This window comes from Carassius gibelio, chromosome B9, assembly GCF_023724105.1.
Source record: "Carassius gibelio isolate Cgi1373 ecotype wild population from Czech Republic chromosome B9, carGib1.2-hapl.c, whole genome shotgun sequence".
NCBI lineage: Eukaryota > Metazoa > Chordata > Actinopteri > Cypriniformes > Cyprinidae > Carassius > Carassius gibelio.
The window spans coordinates 10,828,464-10,844,526 of record NC_068404.1 but is presented as its reverse complement, the minus strand read 5'-3'; the positions used below and the strand labels follow the sequence as shown (position 1 = coordinate 10,844,526).

The window sequence follows — 16,063 nt, the reverse complement described above, 5'->3', positions numbered from 1 at the left end:
TCATTCTCTTGCTCACCCTCTCAGTTCTTTTTCTCCTTTTGTGTTGCTTTTGAGAGTGTATCTAAAGAAAGTGCCGGATGGCCCTGCTAAAAGGATAGAAATGAGTCACCACAAACGCAATCAAACAATACAGCGAAAAATAGAGTGAAATACGGAAAAAAAAAATCAATGGCTGTCAGACTTTGTAAGAGTGAGTTATTTGCATGCAGCTTCGCTTCTCACACCTCTTTTCACTGCACTTTTTTTTTTTTTTTTTTTTTTACTGTTAGTCTCTTTTTTTTCTCTTTCTCCCCTAGCACGACTTCTCAAGTAAAGAGCCTTGAGAAGCGCGTTTTGATTCGGGGAATAATGGAAAAATAAAAGGTTTTAAGTTTCTCAAAGCCATCGCTAATGAATGCATGTTTAAACTTTGAAGGCTTGACCCTGGAAATCAACTTTGCACAACAACATTCAAATTAATCTGTCTCTGAAGTCAAGATGAGAGGTTGAATGTAATAATGCAGGGGAGGGAGCCCCATGTTTGGCGCCATGTCTGCGTGAAGAGGCCACAGAGTTTGAGAACTAAAGACTCAATGTCGGCCAATCTTCTGTCTGATTTCGAGTGTTACCGGGCAGAATGCCTGTGCACACGTGTCTTCTGTATCCTTAGACAGCACTGGACCATTTGTCCTTTCACCTCCACCTCAGAGCTGGTCAAACACTGTACAGTGTATAGCAGCAGGGTGCAAAGCGAGGCCATGCTCTACATCCAAACCCCCCCCAACCGCAGCTGTCTCTCGCCGCTGTCTGCACAGAGCGAGAGACCCCAGACTGACATTATCAGCAGTCTGCAGCACATGTGAATGAAGTCTGCAGTCTTGTGCAAAATGTAGCACTTGCACGGACACTTGCATTGATGGACGATGTCCACACACGCTCGCTGATGTGTTCCTCGTTGAGTGTGAGGCAGCTGCCATCCTCACTTTTTATACAGTCCATTTACCAATATTTTCACCCCTCCACCACACAGTTCCCGGCACCGGATGTGTTATTCGGTAAACACATGTTTTTTTTTTATAGATAAGTGAAGTGCAGATTTGGAAATGTTCCCTCACCCCACTCTCTTACGTTGGAGAGCTGCTGTGGTGACTCATTTTGTTTTTTTTTTTAATTTATGGCAGCTTTTAAGCTCTTTGAAAATGGGCAGCACAAGAAAAAAACGCGCTTTTAAAAGCAGGATTTCAACAGAGGGAGGATGTCGTACCAGAACCAAAGGCTGTGACAGGGGGAATTATTTCACATTTAATCCTGTAGTGTAGCAGACGTGTAGGTGTCCTCCATTCGAACATATTCCCGGGAATGATGGGTAATTGTTTGCACGAGTGTCATTCCAAGAGGGGAATCTCTTTTGAATGACACCTGCTTTCCAACCTGTGTAATCTGCAGAGTGAGCGACAGTTTAGGAAGATTAGGGTGGCACGGTTTCTTTTACTTCTCTAATGGGAGCAGAAGGTGGAAAAACACACTCATTCTACAAACACACAGATTTAGATGATGCTCACAGTTAACACTATCAAACGTGCGGTTCTGCTGCATCACAGGCACATTGTTAGCGTTTGTGTCCGTGCGTGTGCACACCTGCTGACTGTGATGAGCAGTGAGGCTGTGGTGGAGCCCAGCTGTTCTGACATCAACACAATCCACTCCAACCATCTCTGTGGGTCACACTGCTGAACTCTTTTAGTTTTGATGTTTGACATGCAGTATGAGATTTACAGCATAGACTTTCATGCTGGAAGATTTTACAAAGATTAAATGCATTCCTATTAGTTTAAAAGCTTGCACTGAGAACATCCAGTATTTTTGTAGTTTTTGTTTTTTTATCTGTTGGTTTTTGCATGTTGTTTTTTTAAGATTTGCATGTTGTTGTTTTTTAATTAGTAGCTTCCCAAGCTTCTGTTTGCTGGGCCAAGTATTTATTTTATTTTATTTTATTTTATTTTATTTTATTTTATTTTATTTTATTTTATTTTATTTTATTTATTTTATTTATCTTTTAAAAAAATGTTTTCTACTCTGACCTGTAAAGCATTTTCATCTGCATCTATCTGTCTGTCTATCCCTCTATTATATCTGTCATTCAGTCGTTCTGTCTACTGTTCAATTTTCTATTGTTCTTTCTATTATTCTATCATTCTGTTTATGTTAATGAACATCAGTACAATGACAAAATGTACAAAATCTTTATTATAACAACATTGCTAAAGGTATTGCTGAATTATAGCATCATACGAGTCATGTCATTAATATTAAAATTAATATTTGAACCCTGCCTTTTCTTTGCTGAGTTAAGGATACTTTTTTTTTTTTTTTACAAAATTCCTCAAATGCAAATCTGAAAGAGCCATTAGATTTTTATTTTATTTTTTATACCAAAAAATTTAGCCATCAGATATATATTATATATGTTTTAGATCTAAAGAGTTGATTTGCAAAAAAAGATTTTAACAATTTCCAATAACCATGTTTTTATATTGTGCATTCCAATTAATCTCAATCAATCTGCAGTTGGGTTATTTTGATTAGGTAAAAAAAACAACAACTAAAAATACAGCTAACTAATACAATAAAAAACATGATAACATAATACAATGTTTTTTAAAAGATACAAAAAAAAAACATAGTTATCTGTTTTTGCAAATAAATTCCTCATATATTCTTGTTGATTGTATCTTGAAAATACTTTGCATTCACATCATAAGTTTGATTCAATGCAGAAAAAGTTAGCAAACTTCCACTGCATTTATTCAGACTTTTGGCTTGGATTGGTGCAGGGCTGTTGTTATCTGCAGAAGTAGTAGCAGCACACATCTGCTAGTCTCTGGCATTGTACTTCACTGATTTTGTAAGCCGTACACCTGCTCAGAAAATGTGAAACACTCGTCTGCTTTCAGCGTCTCACACACACATTCACTGCAAGCTTCATTTAGATGGACGGTGTGATCTCCCAGCTGAAGACTGTGAACGGAGTGTGAGAAGCCTCTGATCGATCAGGCATAGATTAACCTTGGCAGCTGTTTTAATTGCAGAGGGGGAATGATCTCCCAGACACACACAAACACACACACACCTCCTCTACCGCTCCTCTCTCCCTCCTTTCACACCTCCTCTCCCTTCCCCCGTTTTACACTTTATCCTCCTCTCCGCTGTTCTTCATGGTGACATGTATATTGGCTGCTTAAATCTGGTCATTTCACACAAGCTTTCTCGGCCGCTGTAGTTTATATTTTCCTTTTCCCCTCTCATTGTTCTTGATAAAAAAGCAGCCAGCCTCTGTTGTATATTATTTTTTAGCACTACTCCACAAGAGACTGTGTTCTGAAATGATTTTTGACTCAGTTTGAGGCATGTTGTTAGCCTTACCACGTCCTTCCCAGAAATTGTGTGGCAAGTTCCCAGAAACGTGTAATTATTTTGTTCACTCTAAATGCAAAAATGCTGCAATACACAAAAGGCACAAATACAGGCAGGATATCAGAATGGGATTTAATGGCGGGTGCGGCTACACTGGCGGGACGTCGCAGTAATGAGAATTTAACGGTCATTAAAATGTCAGTCTGTTACAATTTGTCCTAACCAGACATAATGAAAAGACAAATGATAAAATGTGATTTTAAAATCTTTTTGTCCTAACCAGCCAGAACAACAAGTAAAACTGTCCTTTACTATGATGTGAACCAGTTGTGTTATTTATAACCAAAGCTAAAACTTTTTTTATTATTATTTAAATATAAATATTAGATAAATTAACTTAAAATTAATGTAATTAATTTTAAATGATTTCAAGTACTAAAATGACTAAAACTGTAACTAAAAATAAGTGAAAGCTAAATAAATATATGTATATATATATATATATATATATATATATATATATATATATATATATATATATATATATGTCAGTTAAACAAAACCTCGAAAATGAATGAAATTTAAACTAAAATAAGCCATAAACTAATCAAACTGACAAAAACACATGAAAACTATATTAAGCTTAAATTGACATTTAAAATGAAAACATAATTGACAAAAGCACACTTATAAAACATTTTATAAAAATGTATTTTCATGAATTGAAAAAAGATAATTGAAAATATTAATATATAAATAATACTAACACTGGTGTGAACAGACAGATTATTTCTTATTTATCCAAAAATGGAAATTGTGTCATCATTGACTTACCCTCATGTCGTTCCAAACCTGTATGATTTTCTTTCTTCTGTGGAGCATAAAATAAGATATGAAAATCATACAGTTTTGGTATGACATGAGGGTGAGTAAATGATGGCAGACGTTTCATTTTGGGGTGAACAATCCCTTTAAGATGAAATCAGAGCCTTTCATGGCTCATCCGATTAGAAATCCTATTTCCGAGCTTTTCTGCTTCATATGGGTCATTAGCGCATGTTTGTGTTCATTAGAGGTGCATGTGAGTGTATGCCGAGTCAGATAGCTCCATCATTGTTTGTTTGAGTGTGTTTGTGGCATGTATGGACACGTGGGCGGCACACAGACGGTGCGGAGGTGAGACTAGATGGCCAAGAGCCTAGTGACAGGGCAGAAGATCTGCCAGCCATCACACCAGGCCGCCGCTGCTGCTGGATTCATGCCGTGTGGCTTTGAGCAGTTGTTTTTTTGTGTAGAAGATCATGTATTGAATATCTGCCCCTGGGACTAACAAATGACGGGAATTAGTATTGAACTACTCTACGTGATGGAAAATTAAGGAGATAAAGTGTTCTGGATTTCGATCACTAAGATGGTTGTGAAGATTGGAAACGTAGTAAATGTAAATGCTTAACCAAGTGTCCATTCCTACATACTTAACCTGCATTCTTGTATTACTGTAATGATTAAAAAAACATTGTAGTCATATCACACATTTCTGTGGCATTGGAGTATTTATCGAAATCCTTTTAAAGGCAAAAATTCTGTCATCATTTACTCATCCTCATGTCGTTTTAAACATGTATGAGTTTCTTCCTTCTGTTAAACATAAAAGAAGATATTTTGAAGAATGCTGGTAATCAAACAGTTGATGGTCTGCATTGACTTATACTGAAGTATATATTTTTCTCTTTCTGTTTCCTCCCTATTATAATGTTTCTGTTTTTTATTCCGGTATAATGTAGCTACAGTGTAAACATGTTGACTGTTTAGCTTTTGTCCAGCAAGTTTCTGTTGAAATTGTTCCTCTGCTATGACAGTATTTGTCCTGAGAGAGAAGCAGGCTATAGCCACACTGAGAATGCAGCACGCACTTTTTGGCGTTCAGAAACGTTTCGGTGCGCAGGAACATGTGAATGGAGTTTGTGTAGCTAGAAGTGGTTTTGATCACATTTCTGGCCTTGGAGAATGTGGAAAGCACTCATAAAGAGGAGATGTGTCAGCTAAACAGAAGGAGGTGTTCTCTTAATGTCACACTGATTCGGCTGGAGGAACGTGGCGGTGGTGTAAATGATGGGACTGTTATGGAGGCCGTTGTCGTGGCTCTGGGCTCAGACACAGGCCGACTGTCTGATTCATGGCCGTGTCAGCACTCTCCCCAGCTGGGACAGGGATCACAGAGGTCAACAGATCTGGGGTCACAGGGTTCACGGTCACAGACGTGCAATCTGCTGTGAGAAACCTGAGCTCACCCTGCACATCAGTCTACAGATGTCTAGACACTCAACAGACCCGCCTTCTGATCGAAATCAGGAACAGGTTTTAATTTGAGACCCCATGACCTGACAAGTGCAGTTTTTTTGTCCTGTGTTGGCGTATTTTCTATTTACCCATAAAATTGTTCTGAAAAATATGGCTTATGGGGCCTTTAGGAGCATTGTTAAAAGGGACTTAAAGGGATACTCCACCACGAAATGAATTTTTTGTCATGAATCACTTACCCCCATGTCGTCCCTAACCTATGAATGACTTCAAAGATCATTTAAATGTAGTGGTCAAAAGATGTGTGAGCTCTGCTCCATTCATCGTCTGTTTCTCATGTGTGTTTAGTCCAAGTGTAGCAGGTAAAAGCAGATCCTCCTGCAGCATATAGTCAGATAAACTGGGCTCCTCTCTCTCTTCCTCAAACCCAGGATTGTGGTTGCTGTGTTATGCTAGCTTAACTTGAATCATAATGACCAACAAAAGGACCGTTCTCGGATCATCTTGAGATGCCTCCGACTCCACCGATGCAAAATCTGTGGCCAGTGCTGTAACTCACTTATGCAAACGAGTCTGTTTTTGTCACCATTTCTCTTTTTTTATTGAAAATCCAGTCACTCTCCATGAGCTTATTTGTCAGAGTGGTATGAATTGCAGCGGGCTCAGACGGCCAGGAATTATACAGCAGTCGCCATGAATAAAAAGTGAATAAAGAGGAACACTGAATCAGCGGTTAGAGGATTAAAGCCATCCGTATGGAATGAGAAAGAAAAAAGAAAGAAAGGAAAAAAGAATCATAGGAAGTGAAAGTGGGAGAAAGGAGTAGGTTATCCACTGAGGAAATGCCTTTTTGACTCAGTCACTGCCAAACTGCTAACTGACGGAAAGCGCCTTCCTGATAGGCGGAAAATAGCATCAGAGAGCCTCTATACAGCTGCTGTTACAAAGACAATAAAAGCCAAAAATCTAACAGAAAAAACTCCATGTCACAGTGGGACCAGATATCCCTGTTATGTTTGGAATCCTTCATCCCATTCATTTTGATGGTCGGCACACATTCCCGATAGTTGTTTGCCAGTCAAAATGTAATTGTATCGCCATATACCGTAATATTCCCAGCCCACACTGTTGGCAGGTCAGAGTAAATGTCTTGGAGTAAACGTTTAGATCCTGAATTATTATTTGGATATTCAAACTCAAAGACTCAAAGTTGAGAAAAACTGTGAACTTCCATACTATATAATGTATAACATCCGTGGTTTTCAACCTTTTCCATTCCAAGTCTACCTATTGTCCACGAAAATAAAAATCTCTATATTATAAAATATTTTAAAGCTTAGAAAAATGTATATTAATGTTATAAATGCACACTTTTTATTTTATTTTAATTAAGATGAAATTTCCAGCTCTAGAAATCACATTAAAATGAATCTAAAATGTAGGTTTTCCTAAACCCCGTTTCTTCAAAATAAAAAAATAATGCTAATAATAAAAATAAAAAAATATATATTTTTTAATACAATCTAATTTAGATTAAAAACTGCTCGTGTTGCATGTATGCAGCATCTTTGTTTGGATAATGATTAAAATGCAGTGGTTGCCTCTAATTTAAATGGAAAGAGCACACACAAAGCCTTATTTTGTTTATATGAAGAGATTTATTTGTGTCATTTATTTGATTTAGGCCTTGTTTTAATTTCAATTTAGTTTTGTTATTTATATTTACATTTAGCTATTTTTATCCAAAACGACTTACAAATGAGTACAATAGAATCAATCAAAACCAACAAAAGAGCAATAATATGCAAGTCCTACATTAGTAAATTACTGTTGTGTTATATTTCAATTTCACAAAGAAATGTGCGAAGTTTTGTCCAAGCAATAATAAAAGGACACATTTAATTTTATGATTTGTTTTTTTTTTTAAATCATGAATTGAATCGAATCATGACTTCAAAACCATGAATCGAATTGAATCATGAGTTGAGTGAATTGTTACACCCCTAGAACTACTGATTTGCCGTGTTGTGTCATTTAGTGATGCAGGACTTAGATTTACATTTATTTTTCTTATGAGTAGAACGGACCACCGGTTGATTTCTGCTTCCTGTGATTTTTATGCGAAAAGTATCAGCTTTAAAAAAGTTATTGTTTGTGACTAATAGGAAATAAGAAAAATTTAAGGATGATCTTTGTGAAACCCCATACTGATTGCAGGTGGAGCATTTTCCAGTTTGATTATGGGGTGTTTGTTTGTATTTGGAGGTTTTCTCACAGATAATCTATTGTCTGGCTTTCTCATATGAATCATCTTTTGTGAACTGTGGTCAATGCTTTTACTCTTTCAGGTGGAAATCTCTGCGAAACAGACATGCAGACTCTCGGCAGTGTATCTGTCATCTGTTGTCTTCATATTGCTCTGTGAAATCTGCTTAGTTTTTTTGCTGTACTAGAGCTCCTGCTGATATTTTGTCTGTCTCTTTTGTCATCTCTCTCTCTCTCTCTCTCTCTCTCTCTCTCTCTCTCTGTCTTTTCTCTCCCGCTATCAATTTTTGTGCTTTATTGCTAAGACAAATCACCAGGCCCAATCACTCATATTTTCTGCATCAATTTTGAGGAAAAATCTGTGAAGTGGATTAGGTAACTGAACTAAAATGCGAGTGCCACGGCCTATAGACACTATATACTAGAGAGCTATGCATTTATTGATATGTGAAAGCACAATTCTATTAGCCATAATGTTTAATAAATAATTACTTAATAGGCAAAGGATGTGTTGAACTTTTGTGAATGGCGTTCCAAATCTGTGGGCATGGATTCATAGCTTAGAAATCTTTGAGTTGAAGTCCATTAGGAGAAAATTAATAGGGCAAAATCTTCCGGACTGCTGAAAAACTGGGCGGCCATTGTTCTGCTGTAATGCAGATAGAGTTGTGCCGTCAAACTGATAGCCAGCAGTTTGTGTGTACGTGTGTGTCTGTAAGAATTAAATTCCACAACAGCATGTGCCAAAAACGCTGTAGTTGTGCTTGCGCTCGCCAGATTGAGTCCTTCATTTTATTGTGCTGATGAGCTGTCTGCCAGCGGAGCTGTGAGCAAACAGGCATCTGCTCATTTCCCTTAATTAATTTATTCATTAGCTTTGCCTCTTTTAACCTTAACCTTTACACAGTGAACGGCAGGAGTTGGAGGGGGGGTTGGTGGAGATCGAGTTTGCTTGGTGAAACTCTAGTCAAATAATATTGCAGGTAATAGAGTCTGATAAAGGCTAATAATATGTAGTGAAATTAGGACTGTAAAAATGTCAGGTATTCATACTTGATTAACATGGCCAAAAGAATGCTAAGAATATTGCAATATCTAAAAAAAATAAGAAGAATAATCAGTCAGTCATCTTTGACTTTATTTTGTGTTTCTTCTTTTTTGGTTAATGAATGACACTCAGAATACAAGTGTTGGGAAGCAGAGAGAGTTTTTGTTACCGTAACTGTACAGGAATGTACAAAATATGCCATTTTTACTGTATTGTTTGTCATATTTGTGTGCTCTATCACTGATGGAAATAAATGAAATCATTTGGTGACGTGATATGGAACTATAATGCATTCGACAGACCAGGAACTATGTCATAGCTGAGCGTTTCCTGGAAAATAACTGCACATTTTAGATCATTCATCAACCAATCAGAATCAAGCATTTCACCAGCCTGTGGTATTGAATTTATTTAAATCACAGCCTTTATGATTTGATAATTGCATGTTTTATTTTGATCAATTGTGCAGCCCTTAACAATATTTCATTTTTAAAGGGAGCATGAACTGCCTTTTTTTTATTTTGTACTGTTCTCTTAGGTCCACTTATAATGTTGATGATTTTTGCTTCAAAAAACATCATCATTTTGAAGTAATAGGCTATTTTCTGTCCTGTTTTTACCCCCCCCCCCCCCCCCCCTCATCTGAACGCTCTGTTTTAATTGCCGTGGCGGATTGTAGACTTGGAAGTGAACAACCACTGTTATGATTGGCTAACAGTTGTGCTGTGTATGTTTGACAGCCTATGCCCTTCACATAGGGGTGCACGATAAATATCGTCCGATAATTAATGCGCATCTCGTCAGTAAAGCAGGTTCTATAATCAGCGGTAAATTCCATCAGGTGTGTGATTTCACAAAGACCAGCTGTTACTACACGGAGTCATTGTTAACTGACAAGCTGCACAAATCCACGTTCATCATCAGTGTTGATTTGCGCAGCTTGTCAGTTAACAATGTGTAGTAACAGCTGGTCTATGTGAAATCACACACCTGATGGAATTTACCGCTGATTATAGAACCTGCTTTACTGACGAGATGCGCATTAATTATCGGACGATATTTATTGCGCACCCCTACCTTCACATATGGACGCTGCAGTTATTTAAGTTTAAAATGCATAAATACTCATATCAAACGATCTGTTTAAAAGACAAAGCAATAGTCAACGCAACAAAACCAGTTGCTCACGTTTGTTGCAACATTACTGGCGAATACAATATAGTTGACACAACATTGTCTTTTAGTTTCAATCTTTCTGAAAATCCGTTGTCAAATCGTGCTTTGTTTGTAAACAAGGGCTAAACAGGCAGCGATGTAGAAGCGGGCTTTATTTAGGCCATGTTTAGCCACACTATTACATCATAGAGTAAAAAAATATGTAAGCTCTAGTTTTGTCAGAATGGCTTAGAGTTCTGAAACTTACAGGATATTATCGCAAAATAACCTCTTATATGTCAAAAGATCAAGGGATTTTTTTGTTGCTCAGTTCATGAGTCATGACCCCTTTAAATATCAGTCTATATCAGTATATTGTGACATCCGTATGCAGTGTGAATTTTGGTCGGTCTCTGAAAAACCTGTTTTTTAGTGTGTTACTATGCAGTTTCTATGGCTTTCTGGGTTGTCGCTAGGTGGTTTTTGGGGTGTGTGGCTCAATTCAGAAAAGCCCATCTCCATTAATGCTGCAATTATATTCTGGCCTATAGCTATGCCTTAGATCGGAAGTTAATAGTGGTTTAATGCAGATTGCAGTCATGTTGTATTTGTCTGGCACATGCTGATGTATTTTGTCAGGCTCCATCACTCTCTTCCCCACCATCCAACTCTGAAAGCTGAATGTAGGACAGAGAATTGCCATTGAGTGGCTTTTGTTGTCCTCGCTGGTGGGGGAATTCAGGTAGTGATGTTAAGTCCTGTTGTGGTAATGGCAGCATGAAAGTCTGCCCGCTCATGAATGACTCCCATTAGAGTCTCGCTGGTGTCTCTGAGCCGGCAGTCTTTGAAATTCTCCCACACAGGCTGTGTATTATGGATGGGCTGCATATCTTTGATGTCTGTTGGAAAGACCCTGTGTGGTACCCATAATCATAACATGAGACATAACAGATCATTCAGTGCTTCTAAAATCAGTTTTTCAGGTGTCTCATACAGATTAGTCTTGATTTAAAGTATAGCCTATGTCCCTCCTCCTTATGAATTTTAATGTTAGAGTTTTGTTTTGCTCTTTGCACAAACCGATCCGTATGGACTATCTGTCGTTCTGTATTAGAAAACCATTAAACAAATAGGTCATCCAAAAATGATAATTGTCATAATTTACTAACATTCCAAACCTATATAATTTTCATCCATTTTTGAAATTATATTTTTAAATTTCATTGTTACGTATTTGTAACACCATTATTTGAAAGTCCACACAATCAAAAAGTTTTTTCAAAAACTTCATAAAAAAACACTGCGTAATTAAATGAGCAGTTTTAAACAAGTCTTCTGAAGTTATATGATCACATTATATAATGAACAGATTTAACTTTTATTTATTATTATAAAAAATGTATCAACAACACACATGAATAGACCACATCAAATATGGTCAATAGAAGCTCAACCATGTTTGATCTGTGGGAACCAATAACGTTGGTCTTTATGAACAAAAATTGACTCTGAAATAGAGCTGGACCCTATTTTTTTTCCATTATTGTATGAATAAAAAAAAGTTAATCAAAATATAGTTTTTTTGTGTGTGCGTGCGTGCGTGCGTGCGTGCGTGCGTTCGTGTGTGTGTGTGTGTGCAGCAGAAGAAAGAAAATTAAACCGTTTTTAACAACTTGATGACGCAAGTAAATGGAAACTTTAAGGTTAATTATCCATTTAAAGTTTGTCAACATAAAAAAAATATATATCCTGAAGTTTCTAATTACATCAGAGTAGGGGGGAGGGACTTTCTCACTCTACAGAGCATTTGATTGGACAAAAATCAGTGTAGTGCAGGATGAGCCATCAGTATTTTTGTTCTGTTCTGTTGTGATGTTAACTTTAATGTCTCCGGTAAATCCTAATATTGTCGGTGTTAGGGAATATGCTAGCATATAGCTAGATGACTTCAAAGCTAATACACATTGACTAAAAACAAAAACAAAACAAATTATTTGATGGAGCTTAGTAATACGTTTTTGCTGCGTTTTTCCTGTGTGTGTTTTTAACCTTTTAACTTTAAAAGCATCTCAGCGCAGTGTATTTACTCGTATACAGCACTGCGACAAATAGACAATAGATACAAATTTAGGCAGGACCTATTTATTTCAGGAAGGTTGTGACTGTGCACGGTTGCCAGGCATTATGAGTGGGAGATGGTGATTTTGCAGAAGAGTTTTGGTTACCCAGGGAAACTGTATCTGTTCTGGTGCTCGGCCTGAAAAATGTGAAGGACAGGAGAAATGAATTGCATTATTCCAAGTTTCTCCATGAAGGACATAACGTGACTAGAGAAAAAATTAACTCGACATCTAACTCCTATGGAATCATGGGAGAGAGTTAATCAGTGTGTTAAAAGCCGTTATAAAACTCTCATGGCAGTACCACACACAGTACAGTGAAGATATCAGATGCTATTTGTTCTTTATTATACAGTTATTTTATGATAAGTGGATCATAGCCGTGCTTGGTTATGCAACATAGAAATACTTTTGGGCATATATTGTGATACTTAATTATTGGCGTATACCAGGGTATTTTATGGTAATTTTAAAGAATGCAATAGTAGAACCCTTGTACGTTTCCATGATTCTGTAATATTTCATACATACAGAATATGAAACATGGAGACGTGAGAAAGGAAGGAGAGCTCTCGTAATGGACAGGGAGCTGGAGGGAGACATACAGGAAGTATAACAGGATTGTTCGTAGAGTCTGGAAGAGGGAGGGACGCTCAGACATTCTGCCTCCGAACTAAATGCCGCCGGCTCCAAGACATGTAAACAGTGTCTATGCATATGTGAGAATGAGAGTGTTTTCTTTTTTCTGTCGATATCTATAAATGCCTGTGTTTTATCCTCTGAGCATTAATTTATGAGCGTGGCTATATACGAGTGTGTGTGAGAGATTAGTTTCCAGAAGCGAACACCGGCATGCAGTCTGACGCACTGCTGTGGATTAAATCTCATATTTATTGATCTGTCTTGAGAAACTCAAACCTTTTTGAGCTGTGTGATAGTGTAACACTGCAGGTCTGGTGCCGTTCAAGCTGCTGCAGTGGACCAGGGAGGGTCGATCAGCTCAGAAATACAGGCAGAAGTGTTGATTTGCATCTTTGCTGTGTTTTTCCATGCATCCGCATTCATTGCCTTGAAGATAAACACAAATAACTTCCACATTTCCTGTGTGCATCAGATCACAAATTCATTTAAATATGTAAGCATGCACAATATTTTAAGCTCGATTTCTTATTTAATCATAATCTTATGGCAGTTGTGTGAGTGGCTTTGATTTTGAAGCACTGTCCTACAGTTTCAAGTGTTTGTTCTCTTTCTCTCGGCTTGAAACCGAAGTCCATAGCTGTGGTTTTATCATTCCCACTCATCTTTCTGTCTCTTTAGCTCTTTTTGTGTGAGAGCGGCTTTCTTGCCTCAAAGCTCTCACTCTTGTATGCAAGGACATGTCTGTGTCTGAAGCAGAGTGAGAAAGTGAAAAGAATAAAAAGCTGAATAAAGCCAGTTCTGAGTTAAAGTGGAGTTTTGGAGGCTGTATGGCTCACACACTTGATAGACCAGAACAATTTCAATCATTCTGATAGATGATGCTGAATTCACTTCCACCTGTGATGTTGTTTTTTCTTTTTCCTTGAACAGAAGTTGGTAGGATTTCTTTTGTTGAGTGGACTGTTAGATTTGAAAAGAAACTGGTGGACAGTCTTGTATGGACAGAAATTGCATTGTAAGGGCAGATATTCGTGAATTCTTCTAAACCTTTATTTAAACAGAAAGTCACATTGAGGTTGAAACCTCCTTTACAAGTGACACCTAGTCAAAAAAGGGTTGAATTATTGGAAAAGACAAAACAAGACATCTGTTTTTTTTTTTTTTTAAGAAATGATTGGCTCTTTTAACTGGAAGGCGGGACTTCTGTTCCTCAAACCACCATAATAGGTGTGGACCCATCTTATACAAACTATACAGTACCGATCAAAAGTTTTGGGATTGGTATTTTTATTTATTTATTTTTAAAGAAATGAATACTTTTATTCAGTATGATTACTCACTAAATTGATCAAAAGTGACAGTAAAGACATTTATTATGTTACAAAATATATCAAAGGAATGTTGTTTTTTGACTTTGTGTTTTTAGATCTTTTTGAATTTTGTAGATTCAGCTTTTCCATTCACATTTATGCCTTTAAACCCTCTCGAATATCTTGCTTCCTTAACTTTAATTAAAACTGCATTTCTTTACAGCATTATTTTGGGTTGAATTTGTTTATTTTGTGGCAATTAACAGCATTCTGATTCTTTATTCAACACGTAAATTCAAAAGCTAAAATGAACTTGAATGCAAATAATGATTGAATGCCTCTCTTTCTTCTCTCTTTTCTCTTTCTTCAGAAGAGCAGCAGCCTTTACACAGGGATGAGGCCATCTTCATCGCCCTGGCGTCTGTCTCTATTGCAGCGGTCTTGATCGTGGCGCTGTTCTTCGGCTATCGCATGATGATGGGTGAGATGCAGTACTCTTTGGTAAAGGAAGGTCACGTGTCATATTGTTACAGTGTTGTGATGCATTGTGCGCACACGGTGTTTATTACAGGCGAGTGTAAACAGGGTCTGCACAATATGGACATGATAGAGGCCGCACCGTCCGAACCGTCTCTGGATTTAGACAGTTTAAAGCTTCTGGAAGTGAGTTCAACTTTTCTAGCTGCCACCAAATATGTGCACATGATCATATTTTGATTTCAATTTGTATTGTAATGAACTTGAACCACCTTTATTTGTTTATCATGCAGTTGATTGGTCGAGGACGCTACGGTTCTGTCTATAAAGGATCGCTGGATGAACGCCCAGTCGCCGTAAAGGTTTTTACCTACGCCAACCGGCAGAACTTTGTGAATGAGCGCTCCATCTACCGAATCCCTCTTCTGGAGCATGAGAACATTGCTCATTTTATCGTTGGCGATGAGCGTCTCACGGCGGATGGGCGGATGGAGTACCTGCTGGTAATGGAGTACTACCCTCATGTAAGTATGGATCTGGTACAAGCCTTCTTTTCTCTCATCCTTAAAAGTCGTATATGACACAGCTCTGGTGCCTGCTTTGTGTAGTTTTCCACATTTTACCTTCATCTGTCCTTTATTCCTCGTCTCTTTGTTTTATTGGTTTCTACTGACTATTTCTATCAAAGTCTGGAGCGGAATCGAATGTCCTGCCGCTCTCCGGTCAGGTATTTTTATCCATGATTCAGATGGATTTCCAGCAGGCAGCTGGAAGGTTGACTTGGATGTCAGCTTTGCTTTTTAGTTGTGCCTGTTCATCTTTCTCTCTCTGTCTGACTGGCTCCTATTGTTTTCATTCACTTATCCATCTGGCATTGCAGTCAGAGAAGGTGTTTTTCTGGCGGTTTAAATACAGAGGTGAATTCGCAAAACAGATGTGCCACTTTTGCATTTCAGCACAAATTTCTCTGTTGTATTCACTAACCACATGCAATCAAGTGCAGCGCTAAATGTGCTGAAATTATTTGCTGCAGGGATGATGTATTTTGGAGGCTAATCTGGAAGTTAGCATCCCTCGACAAAAAAGCAATAGGACTTTTCCATTGGCTTTTGGTTTATTGCAGAAAATAAGCTGTGTGACTGACAAAAGTTTATGATATTTACACATTTTGTTCAATGGGATAATCTTCGCAAATGAGCTCGACTATGAATTTTGAAGCCTAAATACCATTGCAAAATACAATAAAAAGTAAAAAGCTTAAATTAGTCATATATTGCATAGTTTGAGTTAAAATAGTTTCTTGTTAGCAACCTCCGTTTTGAGCATGTAAAAGCTATTAAAAAAATCACAAG

The 16,063-nt window shown here is 37.5% G+C and overlaps 1 protein-coding gene across 4 annotated transcripts in view; it reads left to right on the top strand.

Annotated features, from left to right (window-relative positions):
* bmpr2b (bone morphogenetic protein receptor, type II b (serine/threonine kinase)) overlaps positions 1-16,063 on the top strand; it is a 70,029-nt gene that overhangs the window by 39,236 nt on the left and 14,730 nt on the right. For all 4 annotated transcript variants that reach the window (XR_008155058.1, XM_052564713.1, XM_052564715.1 and 1 more), the window contains exons 4-6: positions 14,605-14,715; positions 14,806-14,897; positions 15,005-15,235. Coding sequence is in view for 3 of the 4 variants with exons in the window: in XM_052564713.1 (XP_052420673.1) it covers positions 14,605-14,715; positions 14,806-14,897; positions 15,005-15,235 (434 nt within the window). In the remaining variant the exon portion in view is untranslated. The remainder of the gene's footprint in view (positions 1-14,604; positions 14,716-14,805; positions 14,898-15,004; positions 15,236-16,063) is intronic.